The 19,620-nt window shown below is 49.9% G+C and overlaps 1 protein-coding gene and 1 long non-coding RNA gene across 4 annotated transcripts in view; one reads left to right on the top strand and one right to left on the bottom strand.

Moving 5' to 3' along the window:
• Window positions 1–5,288, top strand: LOC126500784 (uncharacterized). Its single transcript, XR_007591435.1, has 3 exons — window positions 1–1,017; window positions 3,913–3,988; window positions 5,165–5,288. It is a non-coding gene; the product is annotated as an uncharacterized lncRNA (long non-coding RNA).
• Window positions 1–19,620, bottom strand: part of Limk2 (LIM domain kinase 2) — a 68,366-nt gene that overhangs the window by 5,345 nt on the left and 43,401 nt on the right. For 2 of the 3 annotated variants that reach the window (XM_050140958.1, XM_050140960.1), the window contains 9 exons: window positions 13,529–13,664; window positions 12,029–12,138; window positions 11,189–11,377; window positions 9,057–9,162; window positions 8,508–8,704; window positions 5,244–5,430; window positions 4,024–4,110; window positions 2,299–2,430; window positions 2,039–2,095 (listed from right to left, as the gene is read on the bottom strand). In XM_050140958.1, the coding sequence (XP_049996915.1) occupies window positions 2,039–2,095; window positions 2,299–2,430; window positions 4,024–4,110; window positions 5,244–5,430; window positions 8,508–8,704; window positions 9,057–9,162; window positions 11,189–11,377; window positions 12,029–12,138; window positions 13,529–13,664 (1,201 nt within the window). The remainder of the gene's footprint in view (window positions 1–2,038; window positions 2,096–2,298; window positions 2,431–4,023; window positions 4,111–5,243; window positions 5,431–8,507; window positions 8,705–9,056; window positions 9,163–11,188; window positions 11,378–12,028; window positions 12,139–13,528; window positions 13,665–19,620) is intronic. The other variant, XM_050140959.1, reaches the window with a different exon arrangement.

Consider the following 19,620-nt stretch of genomic DNA (forward strand, 5'->3'; position numbering starts at 1 on the left):
CAGAAGCAGAGCCGTGGAGCCAGACAGACCCTGGCTCTGGACTGTGGCCAGCGAGCCTGTTCTCCCGGGCCAGGCCTGCCCAGCTTCCCCTCCCTGCCCCCAAGCCATGCTTGGGTCCCTACACCAGTAGAGAGCGGCCAGTTCCTGCCCAGGTTTCCCCTACAGTCTCCAACTCTCCTGGCCTGAGCCCCATCCTTTTTACTTAGACTGAGGCAGCCTAAAGGGAGCGTCCTCAGACACACTGCTCCTTCCTCCTCCTCCAGTGTCTGGCTTCAGCCCCTTTGGAGCTTTCCTGTCTGTGATGGGGAAGAAATGGCCTCCTGACTCACCTCCCCTGAGACTCCATCCGTCTGTCTGTCTGGACTTTAGTCCCCTCCCTCTTCCTGTCCAAGTTGTTCTAAGCTAGTTTTGCTAGACATTCTCTTGTCACTCTTAGAAACTTTTCTCTTTCTCTCCTGCCAGTGTGGAAGGTACACTGCCCCCTTCCCTAAGCCCCTGTAGACTGTCTTATTGTTTCCAGGCCCACAGAGGTCTTCCTATAACTGTACTACATGCCCTGGCTGCCTGCACCCCCACCCCCAAAGGCTGTCTATTCCTCTCCATGTTCCCCCTGACATCCCTTGTGTGTTTGAGTTTCCCTTCCAGCCTCCTCAGGGTCAGCCCTTTCAAAGTTATCTTTTATTTTTCAAGACAGGGTTTCTCTGTGTAGCCCTGGCTGACCTGGAACTAGCTCTTGTAGACCAGGCTGGCTTCGAACTCACAGAGATCCACCTGCCTCTGCCTCCCGAGTGCTGGGATTAAAGGTGTGCGCCACAAATGCCCAGCATAAAGCCATCTGCTCATGTGCTGACCACACTGCTTCAGTCTGTATACCTCTCCGTCACAGAGCTCTAGCGCCTCTTCTCTTCGGATAACTAGGTGACCACCCCCAAATTCCTGCCCAAGGCATGCTGGGATGTTCTGCTGACAGGCAACAACTGCAGCTCTCCCGATCCTGCCCCTGACCATCACTGCTTGGTAAGTGGCAGCACCATTCTAGGGGCCATGAGGCTACCCGACTGCTAGCCTTACAACCGTTCCCTCACTGCCAGCCAGTCTCTCCATTCTGACCCCACCCTGCCTCCCACTGCCATTACCTTAATTACACAAACCTGAAATGTTTCCATGGCCTCTAACCTATTCTCTCCGCTTAAGGCTTCCTCAACTCCACCCTAACACCTTGGCGAAAGCCCAGTTCTGTTCACAACATGCCCCCTCCCCGGTCTTCCTGATGATCTATAAATCTAGAATCCTTAGTAGCTGATACACATGGCTCCTTACTGCCTCCAGCCCTCTCTTCCAGACTGATACTGTGTGAGCCCCCATGTGAGGAGCAATGCTAAAACCTCAGGTGTGGAGGGGTCACTGACAAACCCAGGATCCCAACCCTGACCCTTTCTACTCCACATCTCAACTTGACACAAAGGTTATGGGAGGAATAGCCTTCCTGGGTGCTGGCCCCCGCACAGTGCCTGCCTTGTGGAAGTGCTCATTCCATCAGGACTCGTCAGCTGTGAGGACTGCAAGACTCATGCCCATGATCCACCCCATTCACCCTTCTCTCTTCCCAGTCTGCTGCTGTCATTGCTAAAACTTGGGGCCTCTTTGTCGCTAGAAACCTTAATGTACTTCTGACTCTTCAGAATTCATCTAGAACTTGTTTCTTCCTCCTCCACTTCCTATTTTCTAGGCAGTGAGGTCCTGTGTTTACTCAAGAACCCTTCGTACCCCAACAGCTCTTTGGCAGCAAGGTCAGGGTACCCTGTGCTATGATTTGCCTTGTTCATGCCTTGTTTGCCGTTAAAGAGATTTGGAATCCTTTGAGAATTAGATTGCTGGCTGAAAGGCAGTAGCTGGCCAGAATTTCCTTGGCATTGTAAGAAACTCAATAAACAGCTGCTGAACGCTGCATCCCACACAGTGGGTATCTGGCTTCCAGAGCAGTCTGTGATCCCTGCACCTCACTCTACCCACAGGCAAGGCTGGTGGTAGGACTCACCATTCCAGAGGAGATGCCTTTGGCAAACCTGACCTTCTGTTGCCAGGGGAACGGGTCCTGCAGGGTAGGAGAATGTCCGTAAGAGATGTCCTCTCCAGCTTATGGTCTGGGCTCCATGGGTCAGCACGTGTGCCATAGAAACCTTTCAGTCCCTCCCAGTATACTCCTTTGAGGGCAAAGCAAGGTCCCTGGGTAATGGGCACCGATGTCCCTCTGGTAACCCGCCAAGGCTCTTCGTGACTATGGGGCCATGTGCTCACCACGTTGCGCAGAAAGTCCTTCAGCGTGCCCCCCTCGATGTATTCAGTCAGCAGGTTTAGCTTCTTGTCCTTGTACAGAACACCAATGAACTTGAGCACGTTAGGGTGGTCTAGGCTTCGCATCACTTTCACCTGGGGAGGGGAGGGGCAGAGCATCACACAGGTGGGAGAGCCTCGCAGGTCCACCCACTGCCTTGCTTTTTTTCTAGGAGTGCTCTGGGGAGCTAGGGGAAGAGGGTCCAAGAATGAGACCAAGGCCTGTGGTGACCCGGACCACTGGTGGACCCAGCTGCAGCTACCTAAGGTGGGAGGGGCGGTATAAACTAGATGGTCATAGGATGGGGTATCTGTTCCCTGGAGTCCCACTTCAGGGTGTTTGGTGGGGATCATAACAGTATGTGTATTAACTGATGTGTTCAATCACCCCCACCACCTGAATCGCATCCTTCCATTGGCTTGTTCCGTCTTTAGTGAGCGGTCACTGAACAGAGGCACTCCTTTAGAAGGGACATTCCCCTCGGTCACTTTCCTCCTTCCCTTCTTTCTCATTTATTTATTTATTATTATTCTTTGTTTGTTTCTTTTTTGTTTTTCGAGACAGGGTTTCTTTGCATTGCTCTGGCTGTCCTGGAACTCACTCTGTAGACCAGGCTGGCCTCGAACTCACAGAGATCTGTCTGCCACTGGCTTGGGGCTCATTATGTAGACAAGGCTGGCCTTGAACTCAGAGATCTGCCTGCCTTTAAGGATGCTGGGCTAAAAGTGTGCATTATCACACCTAGATCTCCCCTCACACTTTAAAACAATGGTCGAGGGCTGGGGAGATGGCTCAGAGTTTAAGAGCCTGGCTGCTTGTACAGAAGACCCCAGTTCAATCCCTAACACTCACTGTCTATAACTCTAGTCCCATGGGATCTGATGCCCTCTTCTGGTGTGTATATATACATGCAGACAAAACATCCATACACATAAAAAAGTAGTAATAAAAGAAAGAGTGAGACAAAAGCAACTTTCAGTTCTTTAAAGAAATAAAGCAGTGGTTGAAGACAAATCTCTCTCTTCATCCTCCCTCCTCCTCTCTCTTAATGGAACCCAGAGCCTTGTGCTGTTCTGCGGGCACCCTCTTACTGAGTTATCCCTAGCCCAACCCTTATTTATTTAGAACGTATGTGCATGCGTGTTTTGCCTTCATGTATGTATGTGTACCACGTGTGTACCTAGTGCTAGAGAAGGTCAGTGTGGGCCTCAGATCCCTGGAACTGGAGTTATGGATGGTTGTGAGCCACCATGTGGGTGCTGAGAACAGAACCCGGGTCCTCTGTGCACACAAGTGCTCTTAACCGCTGAGCCATCATCTCTCCAGCCCCTCCCCACTTATATTTTCTGTTTTGAGACAACCTCATTATGTTGCTCAGGCTAGCCAGGCACTTCCAATCCTCCTGCCTCAGCCCCCTGGGCAGCTGGAGTGGCAGGGCTGGGCCACTAGGTCTGGCAGCCAAATTTTCTTTTGGGGAAAACAAAAACAAAAACAAAAGTGTATTTGTAGGTTTCTCCCTTTTTGCAACAGAGGCAGCAAACTTCCCACACTTACATCTCGTTTTCTTTTCTGAACAGGGTCTCATGACACCACATCTGACCAGTTCGGGGCTCGCAGGAGCCTCTTGCTTCAGCCCCTCAAGTAGCTACAAGTGTAAGTCTGATGGAAAGTCCAACCCCTTTTCTTACCTCAGTCAGGAAAGTCTTCTGTGTTTCCTCATCACAACGGATTAACTCCTTCATGACCATCACTTTGCCTGTGGCTTTGTGAGTCACCTACAGGAAGGGCACGTGTTAGCAGTGCAGAGACCAGTTCTGGGATGGGGGACTGTGAATGTCTGTGGGCCAAGGGAGGCGTTCGGTGGCAGAGAACTTAGCTGGCATGCTCAAGGTCCAGGGTCTGACCTCTAGCACCAGGGGAAAAAAGAAGAAAAAGGGGGGGGGGGAAAAAGCAAAGGAAATTGTTGTGGTGTACCCCCATTCCTTGGAGGACATACTAAGCCACAGCAGATTGCCCAGAGATCATGTGTAGAGGACAAAGCAGGGGATGGGGGACTCAGGAAGGACATGTGTCTTCTCCCCTAGATGCCAGGCATGCACAGAGGAAAGCCAGGACTCCAGAAGAGGAAACTGGGGAAGGGGGGGCACGCTGCCAAGCCAAGCAGGGGTTTTGCTCATCCGGCACAGGAGTGAGTCCCCTGGATGAACAGACTAGGGGCAGGGTGTCAGTGCCACAGACATGCACCAGGGGGCCGGGTGGGTCCGAGGTGAGCCTTCCAGTCTGGCTACCTGGAAAGCTGAGATACTCGGCTTACCTGACCCCCCCTCCCAGCTCTCAGCAGAGGAGGAGGAGAGAAAGAGAGAAAGGTTAGTTCCTGAGTTCACCAGGATGGTAGGAGCCTTTACCTGGTAGCATGCCCCGCCCTGGGGCCTGTGGGCACCTGACACACACCCTTACAGACTGGTGAGGGCTAGGGACCTGGATCCTAACCTGGGTTTCCAGAGCCCAAGCTCACTAGAGCAGCAGCGCTGCTCTTAGGTGGCTGTGCGGGGACAGAAAGGCTACTTCAGATACCATCACTCACAGCCAGGAAGGCTGAGTGTCCTACAGGGTCGCAGTGTGGCACTGTAAGGTAGACTCGCTGAAAAAAGTGTGAGAGGCCTAGCAAGGTGGCTCAGCAGGCAAAGGAACTTGCTGTATAAGCCTGACGACCAGAGCTGCAGCCCCAGAACACAGGTAAAGGTGGAAGGAGAGGACAGACCTGCCGCAGTGCCCTCTGGCCTCCCTACGTGTGCCATGGCACTACAGCACCCGCACGTGCCCACACAGATATCACACACACAACGAAACAAAGAAAAGGAAAAGGAAGGTGGCGGCGGCGGTAGCAGAGTCCAGCGGCTGTGCTCACCTTGATGGCCTGCCCGAAGAAGCCCTTGCCCAGGACCTCCCCGTGGAGCAGGTCGCAGGGCCGGAAGATCTGCTGTGAGTAGCTGCTGGAACAGCGCAGGGATTCGGAGCGGCTGATGTCACGGCTGAGGAGCAGGGGCTCCTTGGGAGAGCTGGGGCCAGGAGACTTGGAGATGCTGTTACTGCGCCTAAGGATGGGCAAAGGCAGGCTGTAGAGACTCGGCAAGACCCCGCAACAGGGAAACAGTCAGGTGTACCTGGTCACTCCGGTGTCTGCAGTTGTGGTTCCCTTATATCAGACAGATATGCTATTTGGGAACTGCAGACAGTATTAATCATAGTAAAAATACATTCAAAATGGGAAATCTGGAGACTAGAGCTATATCTCAGTGGTGAATTATCCACTTCGTATGTATGCAGCCCTGGATTTCATACCTAGCACTGCGAAGTGCAGCGCTGTGTGTTTGTGTGTGCACATGCGCGTGTATATGTGTGTGTATGGACAAAGAACTTCACATAGATGATTAACTATAGTCTACTAGCTTATGATACTCCGGACACAACAGCACCGTCGATAGCAATCCATTCCTGCTTGATTCAAGGTACCATACAGTGATGGAAAGCTCCATCTACGAAAGGGACAAATGCATTTTAGATCAAATTTTGAATAAATCTGTATCTGCCTGTACTGCTTACATTTTAAGATAACAAACATATGATTTTTATGGCAATAAAGCTACCGTATATACATTTGCAAAAGCAGTCAGTTACAGCAACGGCTGATGACTGGTTCTTCATCATACTGAGGGCCGACACTGCAGGCCAACACCGCGGGCAGACACCGTCCTGTGCTGCCAGCTTGCTTGCCCCTGCTCTTCGCTGTGCTGCCTCACGCTTTCCATGCCTACGGCACACGCAAGGGAGCTGCCTGTTCCTGCACGAGGCTTCTCTGGGCAGCTCTCCAGCCACTGCACTCCTCAGCCTTTCCTGCCCTCTGCCCCTGCTGCTTTGCCTCTCCTCAGTCATGCTGACCAAGGCCAAGTGGCTGTCAGGGGGAATCTGGGGAGAGGTCGTGTTCCCGACAGAAGCCAGATGACAGGGACCTGACTGATTCAGCTCATCTGAGCAGGGGTGGAGAAAGGATCTGGTTCCTAGTTACTCTAATGGTACGTCACGTTTATGGAGTGCAGACCTGGATCTGTACCTTGTCTCCTTTGCTACATTTAACTCTTACAGAACCAAAGAGACAGTCACCTTTATTGCAACCCCATCACAAATGGAGAAACAGGGTAAAACGTAAGATGAACATTATGGATATTTCTGCCTGAGAACATGGCACTTCTGACTCGGGTCCTCTAAGTCACTTCCATGGGGCTCACACACAAGATAACTGTAGCCCTCCATGGGCTTTGCCAGCTTTAGGTGTGGGGGTGTTTGTCCCCAAGTCTTAAAACACCTATGTTTGACAGCACAGCAGTGCTTTTGACCTAGCCCTCAGGAGGCAGAGACAGGCAGATCTCTCTGAGTTCGAGGCTAGTCTGGTTTCTAGAGTTCCAGGTCAGCCAGGGCTACAGATTAAGATCTTGTCTTGGCTGGGCGGTGGTAGCACACGCCTTTAATCCCAGCATTTGGGAGGCAGAGGCAGGCAGATCTCTGAGTTCCAGATCAGCCTGGTCTACCAGAGCTAGTTCTAGGACAGACTCCAAAGCTACAGAGAAACCCTGTCTCAAGAAAACAAACAAACAAAACAAAATAAAATAAAATAAACAAAAGATCTTGTCTCAGAAAGTGGGGAAGGCTGGAGAGATGGCTCAGCGGTTAAGAGCATTGGCTGTTCTTCTAGAAGACCAAGGTTCAATTCCCAGTACCAACATGGCAGCTCAGAACTACCTGTAACTCTAGTTCCAGGGGATCCGATACCTTCACACAGACATACATGCAGACAACACATGAAATAAAAGTAAAAATTTAAAACAACAAAAAACAAACCGAGCCGGGCGGTGGTGGCGCACGCCTTTAATCCCAGCACTCGGGAGGCAGAGGCAGGCGAATCTCTGTGAGTTCAAAGACCAGCCTGGTCTACAAGAGCTAGTTCCAGAACAGGCTCCAAAAAAACCACAGAGAAACCCTGTCTCGGGGGGGGGAAAAAAAAAAAAAAAAAACCGAAACAACCCCAACAATACTGCCCTTCCCCATCGCTCTTCTCTCTCTTTTTTTTCCCCCAAAACAGGATTTTCTGTGTAGCCTGTTTTGTAGGCTGTCTTCGAACTTGCTCTGTAGATCAGGCTGGCCTCAAATTCACAGATCCTGCCTCTGCCTCCCGAGCACTGGGATTAAAGGTGTGTACCACCACTGCCTGGTATTTGTTCATCTCTTTCATATATATATCCAGCTATCAGCCCCCCATTTCCCCCATGTTGGATTGCAAAGATTTTTGGCATTATAATTTCCTGTCTAGCTTGAGCTTTTTTTTTTAATTTTTTTGTTTTTTTGAGACAAGAGTTTCTTTGTGTACTCTTGGCTGTCCTGGAACTTGCTTTGTAGACCAGGCTTGGCCTTGAACGCCTGTAGATCTGCCTGCCTCTGCCTCCCAAGGGCTGGGATTAAAAGCACGGACCACCACTGCCCAAATGGCTTGAGTTTAATGGATAGAGCCGGATCCTCTGTTTTGGTTTGTGTGTACACCTGTGCACGTGTCAGAGGGAGAGAGTACATTTGTGAATGTGTGTGTGTGTGTGTGTGTGTGTGTGTGTGTGTGTGTGTGCATGCACTCATGCAGAGCTCAGCGGAGGATATCACATGTTCTCTCTCACTTTCCACCTTATTCGCTTGGGAGATCTCTCCCTGAACCTGGAGCTAAACTGGTGGCCAGCAAGTCCATTAATCCTCCTGTCTCCACTCCCAACGGTGCTGGGGTTTCAGGAACATGTCATGGCGTGTACAGCTATGCATGGCTTTTTACACGGGTCTTAGGATCTAAGTTCTCCTGTCTGCTTAGCAAGTAGTCTGAACCCAGCCGCAGCCTGGTCCTCTTTGAGACAGCATTTTACACTACAGTCCAGGCTGGCCTTGAACTCATGGTGGTCCTCCTGCCTCAGCTTCCTGAGTGCTGAGATTATAGATGAGAGCAATGCTTTTTTTAAAACTTGTACAAGTCTCAGATCCTGTCCCTGGTCCGAGGTTCCCTAAGGCTGCTGGCCTCCAAAAGCCAACATAGCCTCTGAGAGATAGACGATAAACAAGACAGGTAGGACAGCAGCAGCACCTCAGGGAACGTCTCCTCAGTGTCCCCTCCTGATTCTCCTTGGTGTCCAGGGTGCCGAGCGTGTGAGAGTGTCCAGTACTCTGCACGTGGGGAGAAAGCCGGGTATCTAGCCGCAGCTGGTCCAGGCGCTGGGAGACAGGGTCATGCTCGATCAGCAGCTGAAGTGTCTGGCTTGTCTGGTTAATCGCATCTTCCACCTGTGGCCAACAGCAGTGTAAGGTTCATCTCCACAACCTGTCCTACCCCAGGCTACCTACTGTCCCCACAAACGGTCTAAGCACCGTGTAGCCAATGCTCAGTTTGGTTAGCGGTGGCCTCTAACCACTAGAGGTCATTCAGTGCCCTCTGTCTGGCATTTTGTCACTTCGCCACCTCTCAGCCCATCTTTACTGCCCTGGAAATGTTAGGTTGATCCAGAAGGTCAGTACAGTTGTCACAGGCTCAATGCTAAGATGGGCTGGCATAGAAAAAGGCAAAGGCCGCAGCCAGGTCTTCTGGGAGCCTGTTCTGTGTGCCTTCCCCACGACACACACTGGACACACACTGTACCTCTTCTACACGCAGAGTGCTGACAGGGGTCCCATTGATCTCCAGGATGCGGTCCCCAGGGTGGATGGCATTGCGGTTGTTAGGACTGATGTGCATCCGGTTGACCCTGAAGACAGACAGGAATTAAGGTGGGATAAAAGCATTCTGAGAACTCACCTGACCGCTTGTACAGGGAAATCTCACCGAGGCCCATTATGTCACAACTCTTAAGGCCACCCACATGAAAACACAGTGCCCATCTCAGAATGCTTTCTTCTCAATGAAGGGAACTGTCCTTACCTATTGGCCTAAGCCAGAAGCCTGGACACTGTCCCCATTTGGAGTTCCCTCAAATCCCTCCTTTCTTCCCCCCAACCCCCACCCACTTCTGAGAATCCTGCCTTCTCTCCGTTACCATAGTTACCAGCATCTCTCTCCTGGATCACTGGAGGAATCTCTGCTCTACACCTCTAGGCCTTTCCTCTCTCATCTCCAGCCTCCACACCAGTGATCTTCCAAATGTCAATCCAGCTGGGTTATCTTGCTACTTAAAGTCCTTCATGGACCTGCTGGGCCATCACAGTCAAGGTCCGCCATGACTAACAGCCACTTGGGCTACTCTATCAACTTACACTAAACAGTCCCAGACACCTACCTCTGGAGATAACTGGTCTCCCTCTACCCCAAACAGTTTCCTCCTTTTTTTATCTACTGAAGCTACAGAACAGATCTCATCTTCTCCTGACTTCTTAACCCTAGTAATCGCCCACCTATACTGTAAGACCCAGCCTCATAGTCAATATTGACAGGGCTCCCTTTCTCTCTTAGTCATCACGAGGTGAGTAGTTTTACCACACTCCCTGCCGCCATGATGCTCTGCTTCAACACAGACCCACAGAAAAAATGAAGCCAGGTATTCCACAGACGTAGTCTCTCCTCTGATCTTTGGACAAGACCCAGGGCAAGATCTTACCCTCTTTGAGGTCATGGACTTTTATTTTCTTCATCCTCCATTCAAATATGCAACCAGTAAGACAATAACGGATGACTTCCTACTAATGGCAGGCCCTTGAACACAGTACTGAACGAGCCAAACAAAGCAAGTTCCCTTCTGGAGTTTATGTTGGAGTGGTCTCTAGTTAGGGTTCTATCGCTGTGAAGAGACACCACGACCACATCAACTCTTATAAAGGAAATCAGTGGGGCTGGCTTACAGTTTGAGGTTTAGTCCATTATTATCATGATGGGAGGCATGGCAGCTCACAGGCAGAACTGCGCTAGAGAGAAGTCAAAGTTCTACATTTGGATCGGCAGGCAGCAGGAAGACTGACACTGGGCCTGGCTTGAGTTTCTGAAACCTCAAAGCCCACCCCCAATGACACATTCTGGTGCGGCACAATTCTGTATTCTGTCAATTATGTTTTAATTAAACTCTGATTGGCCAGTAGGCAGGCAGGAAGTATAGGCGGGACAACCAGACAGGAAGAAGAGGTGGGGAAATGAGAACAGGAGTATTCTGGGAAGAAGGAAGCTCTTCCCCCAGTCCTGTCTAGACACTGAAGAAGCAGGATGTGACCTGCCCTGCTGAAAAAGGTACTGAGCCATGTGGCTAACACAGCTAAGAATAATGGCTTAATATAAGTTACAAGAGTTGATAAGAAGCCTGAGCTAATGGGCCAATCTTTATAACTTATGTAGAACTCTGTGTGATTTTCTTTGGGGATTTACCGGCTGTGGGAACTGGGCAGGATAGAAACCCCAACTAGCAGGACCTCATGTTACAACATTCCTTCCAACAAGGACACATCTCCATTAGCCACTCCCTAAACATTCAACTATATGAGCCTATGGGGGCCAATCTTATTCAAATCACCACAAGTAGGGAGGACAGATGATAATCAAGCTGATATGCATTAATCAAGCCTGATGATTTCAAGGAGCAAACATGATCTGAAACCTGACACCTGAAGGCTGAGAAGGCAGCCTTAAAAGAATCTGGTAGAAAGCAACTTGGGCAGAAGAAACCTGAAGCACCAAGGGCAGGAGCAAGGTGGAGGTGAGAATGGAGGAGACTCCACAAGTTCTGAGCCCTGTGAGGACTACCTGTGGACTCGTACCAGGAGCCTCTGCTGCAAGGCTCCCAAAACACTCACTCTTTTACTTGCACGGTGGTGGCATAGTTAGAAGAGGCACTTTCCACGGACACGGAGAAGCCACGTCTGCGCTCGGTGGCGGCCGGCATGGGGATGAGTGTGACCGAATAGGGCAGCTGGTCCTGGGCAGACTCCGTGGACAGCCTTTCGAACATGGGCGCCAGCACCACCTCATTGTGGCACTTCCCACTGGAGAGAGGGGCACAGAGGGAGCTGAAATCCTACCGACCAATCTGGAAGCCCCCAGCAGGCACTGTGTCACATGCCCAGTCTCACCACTACTTTCTTTGCTACGAGTCTTTTTTTTTTTCCCCGAGACAGGGTTTCTCTGTGGTTTTGGAGCCTGTCCTGGCACTAGCTCTTGTAGACCAGGCTGTGCTACGAGTCTTGATGGCTTGAGGAGGCTAGGACTGGGTGGCAAGCTGAGACAGCGGCAGAGAGAATACTGGGAGGAACCCTGGCCTGGACATGAGATGGGCTGGGTTTTCTTGCTCTGCCTGACTCACAGTAAGAACCTTGTCCTAGACTCTTGTCCCCTCTCTGGGCCCAAGCAAACTTCTTTTGTTAACCAAGATAGCTGGACAGAGGGATATGGGTGAACTCTAGGGCCTTTTCTCTAATAGGAGGCTGCTCCTAAGAGGGCATCTTCTACCCATTTTCTCCCTCTGGAAGGATTACAGGACAGAGGGAAGTCCTGGGACAGGTCAGGATGGAGGGCAGTGATGCTATCTAGCAGTCCTCCTAGGGTACCACTCCAGCTGCCTTCACCCTACGGCTCCTGTGCTCCTGTCCCACTTCCTTGGCTGCTATTACTGGCGAGGACACACAGGGACATCTTACCAGTATAGCGTAGCATGCTGCACCAAGGCATACGCATCCCCATCCTCAATGATCACCTTGCAGCTCATGCAGGCAAAGCACTCCGGGTGGTATTTAAACTCCCCAGCCACCTGTGAGCAGATGGGAAGAGCGCAGAAGGAAGAGGTGAGCTATCACGTTTGTTAGCGTAGTCGGAATTAGTGGTGGGTGAATGGCCTGCATCAGGGCTGTGCTGACTGCAGCCACCAAGATCAACTCTTTACAGGTAAGGACTTGCAGATCCCAGTCAAAACCCAAGCTGTCAGTCCCTGCCCTAGAGTTTCTGTGAAGTGACAGGATATCTCCTGCTGTTTCTGACGCCACAAAAAACCGTTGGTCTCAGTCACGAGAACATGTCCCCCAAGGTAATCACTCCTACTGCCAAGGCTCACCATCCCTCCGACACAGGCCTTTCAGGTCTGTCTATGCGTGAACTTCACTGCATAGAGTAGCTATAGGCAGCAGAACCTCTCTCAGCCAGCCCATTCTGGTTCCTACCATCCAGTTTCCTGATCAGAACCTGGGTACATCCTCTTCCCAACCTGTCACCCTGTCCTTTAAGGCTTCATCTCGCTACACTGTGTTTTCTCCCGCTTCTCTGCCTTCCCACTCCCAACAATGTACTGTAAAGTCTCTAGGAGTGTAGTAGACATTGCACTGCTATGTTGTCATGTGTGGTTTGAGCTCACCAAGATACTGGCTCTGGAAGTGGGGCTGCCCACTCCCATTTCAGACCTGAGAATATCTGTCTCTAAGTGTCTTCCCAGATCCCTTGTCTGGAAACGGGCTTGCCCCCCTTGCTCTGAGAGGGTGGGGAGAGATTGGCAGCACAGCCCAACAAGAAAACCACTGTCCTGAGAGCAGAAGGTGCAATCACACAACAGAGGCTACTGCTGTTACTTCATGCTATAAAGTGCAGAAGAATTTTTACAGAGACGCTGGAAGTTCCCTGGGATGCTCATCTTTGGGAAGAAAGCTCAATCAGGAATGCTGACTGCTTCCCGTGTCTGCTGGATGTTGCACACACCCGACTTGATGTCACCTTTCTGTCATTTGTTCTTTACTTGGAAGCTGAGGGGACGCTCTGTTCTGCCTTGGACTCTCCGAGGAGCCTCTCACTCAGGAACCGCAGCTGGTGCCCTCCCTGGGTCCTCCCTGGGTCGCAGTCATCTGCTGGTGTCTGTGAGCCTCTGATTTGATGAGCTGCTCCAGCGGTGTCTGCTACGTCCTAGGAGCCGCTACACTGCTCGTGCGTTGGCCTCTGCTCACCATCTAAACTCACTCGCTGTGAGCTAAGCACAGCCATCACAGAAGGTCCTCTGGCCCTCGCAGGACAGACCTGTCTTTTAAGAAGGGCTCAGCAGACACCTACAGCTTGAGTGGATGATAAAGGACAGGCCCTAGCTAATGAAAAGACCAACCGTGACTGACCGTGGGGAACTGTGGTCTGGGGTGGGGGTGGAGGGGCAGGGGCTCGCTCACCATGGCAGGCCCTGTCATCAGCAGGGAGCAGCCGTGGCAGAATTCTCCGAACTTGACCCAGTAGTCCTTGTGGCAGTAGAGCCTCCCATCCTTCTCATAGTACCAGTTGGTGAGGGATTCCTGGCATTCTGAGCACCTGCCGGGACAGAAAAAAATGCTACTGGGTCGCTAGGACAAGCCCACAGGTGGTCCCTGGCTCCCAGCTTAACGACGAAATGGGCATGCCTCTCCTCTTCCAGAGACAGGATGGAAGGAAGATACAGCTTAGTGCCCTCCCAAAGGAAACTGCTCCAGAGCGAACATGGCTCCAGATCCCACTGTGTTGAGCCGCCTGTCCTGTGAGCAGATGCATCAGGTGCCGGAGCCCTGAGAGAAGCTGCGAAGACCAAAGAATCCTCCCCTAGAAAAATGCACATATAACATATGTGTGGGGTGTGTGGGTAGCCTTCAAGTTCACGCACAGCCCCAGTTAAAAACCTCACTGCTGGATGGTGGATCTCTGAGTTTGAGGCCAGCCTGGTTTACAGAACAAGATCCAGGACAACCAAGACTACACAGAGACACCCTGTCTCAACAAACAAACAAACAAAGAACCTTTTAGAGCTGGAGAGATGGTTCAGCAGTTAAGAGCACTGGTTGCTTTTCCAGAGGACCTGGGTTCAATTCCCAGCACCTGAATGGAGCTCACAACTGTCTGTAATTCTACTCCCAGGGGATCTGACACCCTCATATGGATATACATGCAGGCAAAACACCAATGCACATAAAATAAGAATAGATCATTTTAAAAAATGTTAAAAAAGAACCTTTACTCTAGATAGATGTTTCAGTGATCAACAAAATTTCAACCAACCCATCTTCAAAAGTCACAGTATGATGGTACTCCCCCCCCCCAGCCCAAAGACAATGTTTCTCTGTGTAACCGCTCTGTCCTAGAACTAGCTCTGTAGACCAGGCTGGCCTTGAACTCAGAGATCTGCCTGCCTCTGCCTCCTGAGTGCTGGGATTCAAGCCACCACCATCCATCACCACCGCCTGGCTATGGCGGTGTTTCTTGAGAAGAGAAAAAGGAGGGGGGAGAAGAAAGCTCAGCATGAAGAAGTCTGTCACCAGGCTCAGCACTGACAGCGTCACAACAAAGAGCCAGAGTGTGTTCCCAGCACTCCTCACTGGTTCCCAATTGCTCACATCTTCACAGTGGGGGTCCAAATACCTCTGGCCTCTGAGAGTGCCACCTGCACACACACACACACACACACACACACACACACCCCTACTCACTGACACATGCCATAAACCAAGGACACCACGGCTCCAGGGCATGGTTGAGGGGAAAGTTTTTATTGTAGATATGAGGGAGACTACAACCAGAGGCATCGGAAGGGTCCAGAGCAGACAGTCAAAGTAGTAAACTGAACATGGCCAGCAGAATGGACAGGGCCATAAGAGGAGGGAGATAGAAAGATCAAGAGAAGTCAAAGAGATTGTGGACAGATGAGACTGGGGGGGGGGGCAGAGAGAGAGAGAGAGAGAGAGAGAGAGAGAGAGAGAGAGAGAGAGAGAGAGAGAGCCGTGAAGCACAGCCTTAATAGCAGGGTTATCAGGGAATGAGGAGCCAGCATAGGGAAGTCCAGGAGCAGGAGAAGGTTAGGGTAGATGGTGGGAGAGAAGAGCTAAAAAGAGGTCGTTGTGACACCGAATGAGCCTGGAGGCCAGCGTGCTTTGGCATGCTAACAGGCACCACAGTTAGCCATTCTCAGTTTTTTTGGGGGGGCCTGATACATATACATTAAATTAAAATAATTAAAATTAGTAAAATCTTTTTTTTTTCTTTTTTTGGTTTTTCGAGACAGGGTTTCTCTGTGGTTTTGGAGCCTGTCCTGGAACTAGCTCTTGTAGACCAGGCTGGTCTTGAACTCACAGAGATCCACCTGCCTCTGCCTCCCAAGTGCTGGGATTAAAGGCGTGCGCCACCACCGCCCAGCTAAAATTAATAAAATCTTAAAAAGACTCAGTTTATTTTGTGTGTATGTTTCGTCTGCATGCATATATGTCTATCAAGTCATGCACAGTGCCTAAGACATCAGATCCTCTAGAACTGCAGTCAAGAACGCTTGAGAGCATCACAGAGGTGCTGGGAACTGAACCCAGGTTCCTCTTCTGCAAGAGCAACAAGTGCTTTTAACCACTGAGTCATCTCTGTGGTCCCAATAAAACAAAATCCAAAACAAACAAACAAATTAAAACAAACACTTCATCAGGCTGGGCGTACTGTGGTGTACTTTTAATCCCAGCACTTACCTCGCTATACAAAGAAAACCTGTCTCAAAACCAAACCAAACCAAACCAAACCAAAAACCACCTCGTCCCGCAAATTCAGCATATGAGCTTGGTGATCTGGGTAAGACTGGCCCCACAGTCAAGAGAGTGGAGCTGACGGAGAGGATGAAAAGGAGTAGGAGGTGTGTCCTTGTTGGAGGAAGTGTGTCTTTTGGCAGCAACAGAATGTGTAGGACAGCAGGAGGAGTAAGAAGGGCTGCCAGAGGTAATGAGTTCTAACTTTTACAAAAAGTTAATATGGGGGGAGGCAGATCAGAGGCTTTTTGTTGTTGTTCTACACTGGGTCTCATGTAGCCGAGCTAACCGAAGAGAACCTTGGACTCCTGATCTATTCACCTCCACCTCCTGAGTATGGAGATTATGAACACGTACGCCATACACATTTGACAAAATATTTTTGAGCCAGGCTTGTTTGGCACATGTCTTTAATCCCAGCACTCAGGAGGCAGAGGCAGGCGGGTCTCTGCAATAGAGGCCAGCCTGGAATACATAGGGAGCTCTAAGGACACAGTGAGACCTCGTCATTTTTGAAAATTTTCATACAAATATACATTGTATATTCAAGCAGATTCCTCGCATCCCACTGTGGCTTTGTGAGGGGGTCAGACTGCACTATCAATGGAACCACACAGCTCAGCAGGGACAGTACTTACAACCGTTTACTGTGCTCATATATACGAGTGTGCTCACACATACGCTGCTCAGGAGAGCTCTGTGGAGCTGGTTGTCTCCTCCCTTGACTTGTGCTCTGGGTCAGGGGGCCTTTACCCACGGAGTCAGCCTTCTGGCTCCCATCAGGGGATGATAGTGCATTCCTTTAATCCCAGCACTTAGGAGGCTGAGGCAGGAGGATCTCTGAGTCTGAGACCTATGTATGAGTCCTAGGGCAGCCACATAGTGAGGTCCTAAGAGTCTTTTTTTTTTTTTAAATAAATTTTCCTCCCCCCCCCTTTTTTTTTTTGAGACAGGATCACATGTATCCCAGGTAGGCCACAAAAGCACAGTGCAGCCCCAGGGCAGACTCCTAATTCTTCTGCCTCTAGCTCCCTGCAACAAGCTAGGCCAGCCACGAGGCCTTGACTATTGTCATTAATATTTTCTCTTTCTCTCTTCTTTCTTGAGAAACTTCTATTATTTCTTAATGTTGGCTAAACTGGCCTCAAGTACTTGGCAAGATTTGAAAAAAAGCCCATTTCATTGGAGTTGTAAATTTCAGAATAGAGCGCACAGCGCACATGCGTGTGCGCTTTTTTCCCTCTGTGTAACCCTGGCTATACTGGAACTCGCTCTGTAGACCAGGCTGGCCTCAAACTCAGAGATCTGCCTGCCTCTGCCTCCTGAGTGCTGGGATTATTGGCATGTGCCACTAATGCCCAGCCACAATTTTTAATATTGTAATTAGCCTGAGTTGTTCTTTTCTTGACAACTTAAGGCTTTTTCATAGTTTATTGTATCATTTTTTCATTTAAATATTTTGGTACATCTACTTATACACATTTATACAGATTTATTAATTTTATGTAAAACCTTCCTTTTTATTTAAACAGAAAAGGGGAGGTGATGTGGGATTCCCCTCTGTGTGTTGCTTGTATTGGTTAATGAATAAAGAAACTGCCTTGGCAGAACTTAGGTAGGCAGAAAAGACAGGACTGAATTCTGGGAGGAAGAAAGCAGAGTCAGGGAGAAGCCATGGATCCTCTGCCTGAGACAGATGCTGGTTAGAATTTTACCTGGTAAGCCACAGCCATGTGGCAAGATACAGATGAACAGAAATGGGTTAAATGAAAATATAAGAGTTAGCCAATAAGAAGTTAGAGCTAATGAGCCAAGCAGTGTTTTAATGAATACAATTTCTGGGTGGTTATTTCGGGGCTAAGCTAGCCGGGCGACTGAGACGAACAAGCAGCCCCCTCCTTTGTAACAATTTGTGTATGAGTGTTTGCCTTGATGTGTGTCTGTGTACCTAGTACCTGTGAAATGAGAAGGTATCAGATCTCCTGGAAGGGATTATAGACGGCTGTCAACAGCCAAGTGGTTCCAGGACAGGCAGGTAGAGTCTCACTATGTAGTTCTGGCTGTCCTGGAACTCTCTCTGTAGACCAGGCTGGCCTTAAACTCTGGCCTCGGTTCTTGAGTGCTAGGATCAAAGGTGGGCGCCACCACGTCTGGTGAAATTTGTTAATTTTCTTAGCCTTAAGAGTAATAGCTGTCACCTGGTGGACTAGTTCAGTCGGTTCAATGTCCCTCAACCTGTGTCTGCACTGGCACCTCCATCTCCTTCCTGAGCCTCCCAGCACACACAGCTCAGAGGCAGCTCCCCGGCCACCCAACGTACCTCCTTCCTTTCAGTTAGACTCTCTTTTATTGAGATGGGTCTTACTGTATCGCCCAGCCTGGTCCTGGACTCAAGAGGTCTTTCTGCCTAAGCCTCTCAAGTAGCTGGGATTGTAGGCACCTACACTGTGAGGACAGACTGCCTACCACAAGTGGCTGGGATTGTAGGCACCTACACTGTGAGGACAGACTGCCTACCACAAGTGGCAAGTGCTCTGTCTCCCCCACACTGGCTACTTTCTTGCTTCTCTGAGGTCACCTGCTGTAGCCCCTTGGTAGGGCTCCTAGGCCTGCCACTTACTGATTGCCTGGGTAAGATACTTCACCTTTCTGCTCAGTGCCTCCCCTGCGAACAGACCGCTGTGGAGATGAATGAGACAACAGGTATATATGTGTGTATATATGTGTATAAACGCACAGATAGCTTATATAAAAGGCCCAGCGCAGCAGGGACAAAACAAATGTTAACTGAAATTAGAGGTGACAGCTCATGTCAGTGGACGAGTTAGGCAGCTTTGGACAACTTTTATTTTTGAGTCTTTCTGTGTACTCCTGGTTATCCTGAGCTTACTATATAGACCAGGCTGGCTTCCAACTCAGAGAGCCTCCTGTATCCGGCTCCTGAGTGCTGGGGTTAAATGTGTGCTACCATACCTGGCCTTGTTATTTGTTTGTTTGTTTGTTTGTTTGTTTGTTCTGCGATAGATGTTCACTCTGTAACCCAAGATAGTCCTGAGCTCACAGCAATCCTCCTGCCTTACCTCCCACTATACCCAGCTTGGACAAGTTCCCTTAGAGGGCTGTGTTTGAGGCAGGCTCTGACTATGTAGCCCTAGCTGCCCTGGAACGCAGAGATGTCCATCTTCAAGTACTGGCAGTAAAGGCATTCATCACCATGCCTGGCTTTCTTTTTTTTTTTTTAAATATTCATTTATTTATTATGTATACAATATTCTGTCTGTGTGTATGTCTGCAGGCCAGAAGAGGGCACCAGACCTCATTCCAGATGGTTGTGAGCCACCGTGTGGTTGCCGGGAATTGAACTCAGGACCTTTGGAAGAGCAGATAATGCTCTTAACCTCTGAGCCATCTCTCCAGCCCCCATGCCTGGCTTTCTTAAAAGCTTTGTTAGCCAGATGTAATTAACAGCCAACGTCAGGATCCTTCTCCAAGGTCTAGCAGGACAGAGACTCTTACATAAAACAACTGATCAAAGCGCAGGGTTCTGGAGCACTCTCCCAGCTGATGCTACCTGGGCTCAGGGAGCACTGTGCAAAAAGGAACAGAAAGACTGATGTAGAGAACAGGAAGTTGGGTTTTTTGTTTGTTTGTTTGTTTTGATTTTGGTGTTTTGAAACAGAGTTTCTCTGATTAGTCCTGGCTGTCCTGGAACTCACTCTGTAGACCAGGCTGACCTC

This window comes from Alexandromys fortis, unplaced genomic scaffold (genome assembly GCF_014885135.2).
Source record: "Alexandromys fortis isolate MF-2015 unplaced genomic scaffold, M_Fortis_MF-2015_v1.1 scaffold_7, whole genome shotgun sequence".
Lineage (NCBI taxonomy): Eukaryota > Metazoa > Chordata > Mammalia > Rodentia > Cricetidae > Alexandromys > Alexandromys fortis.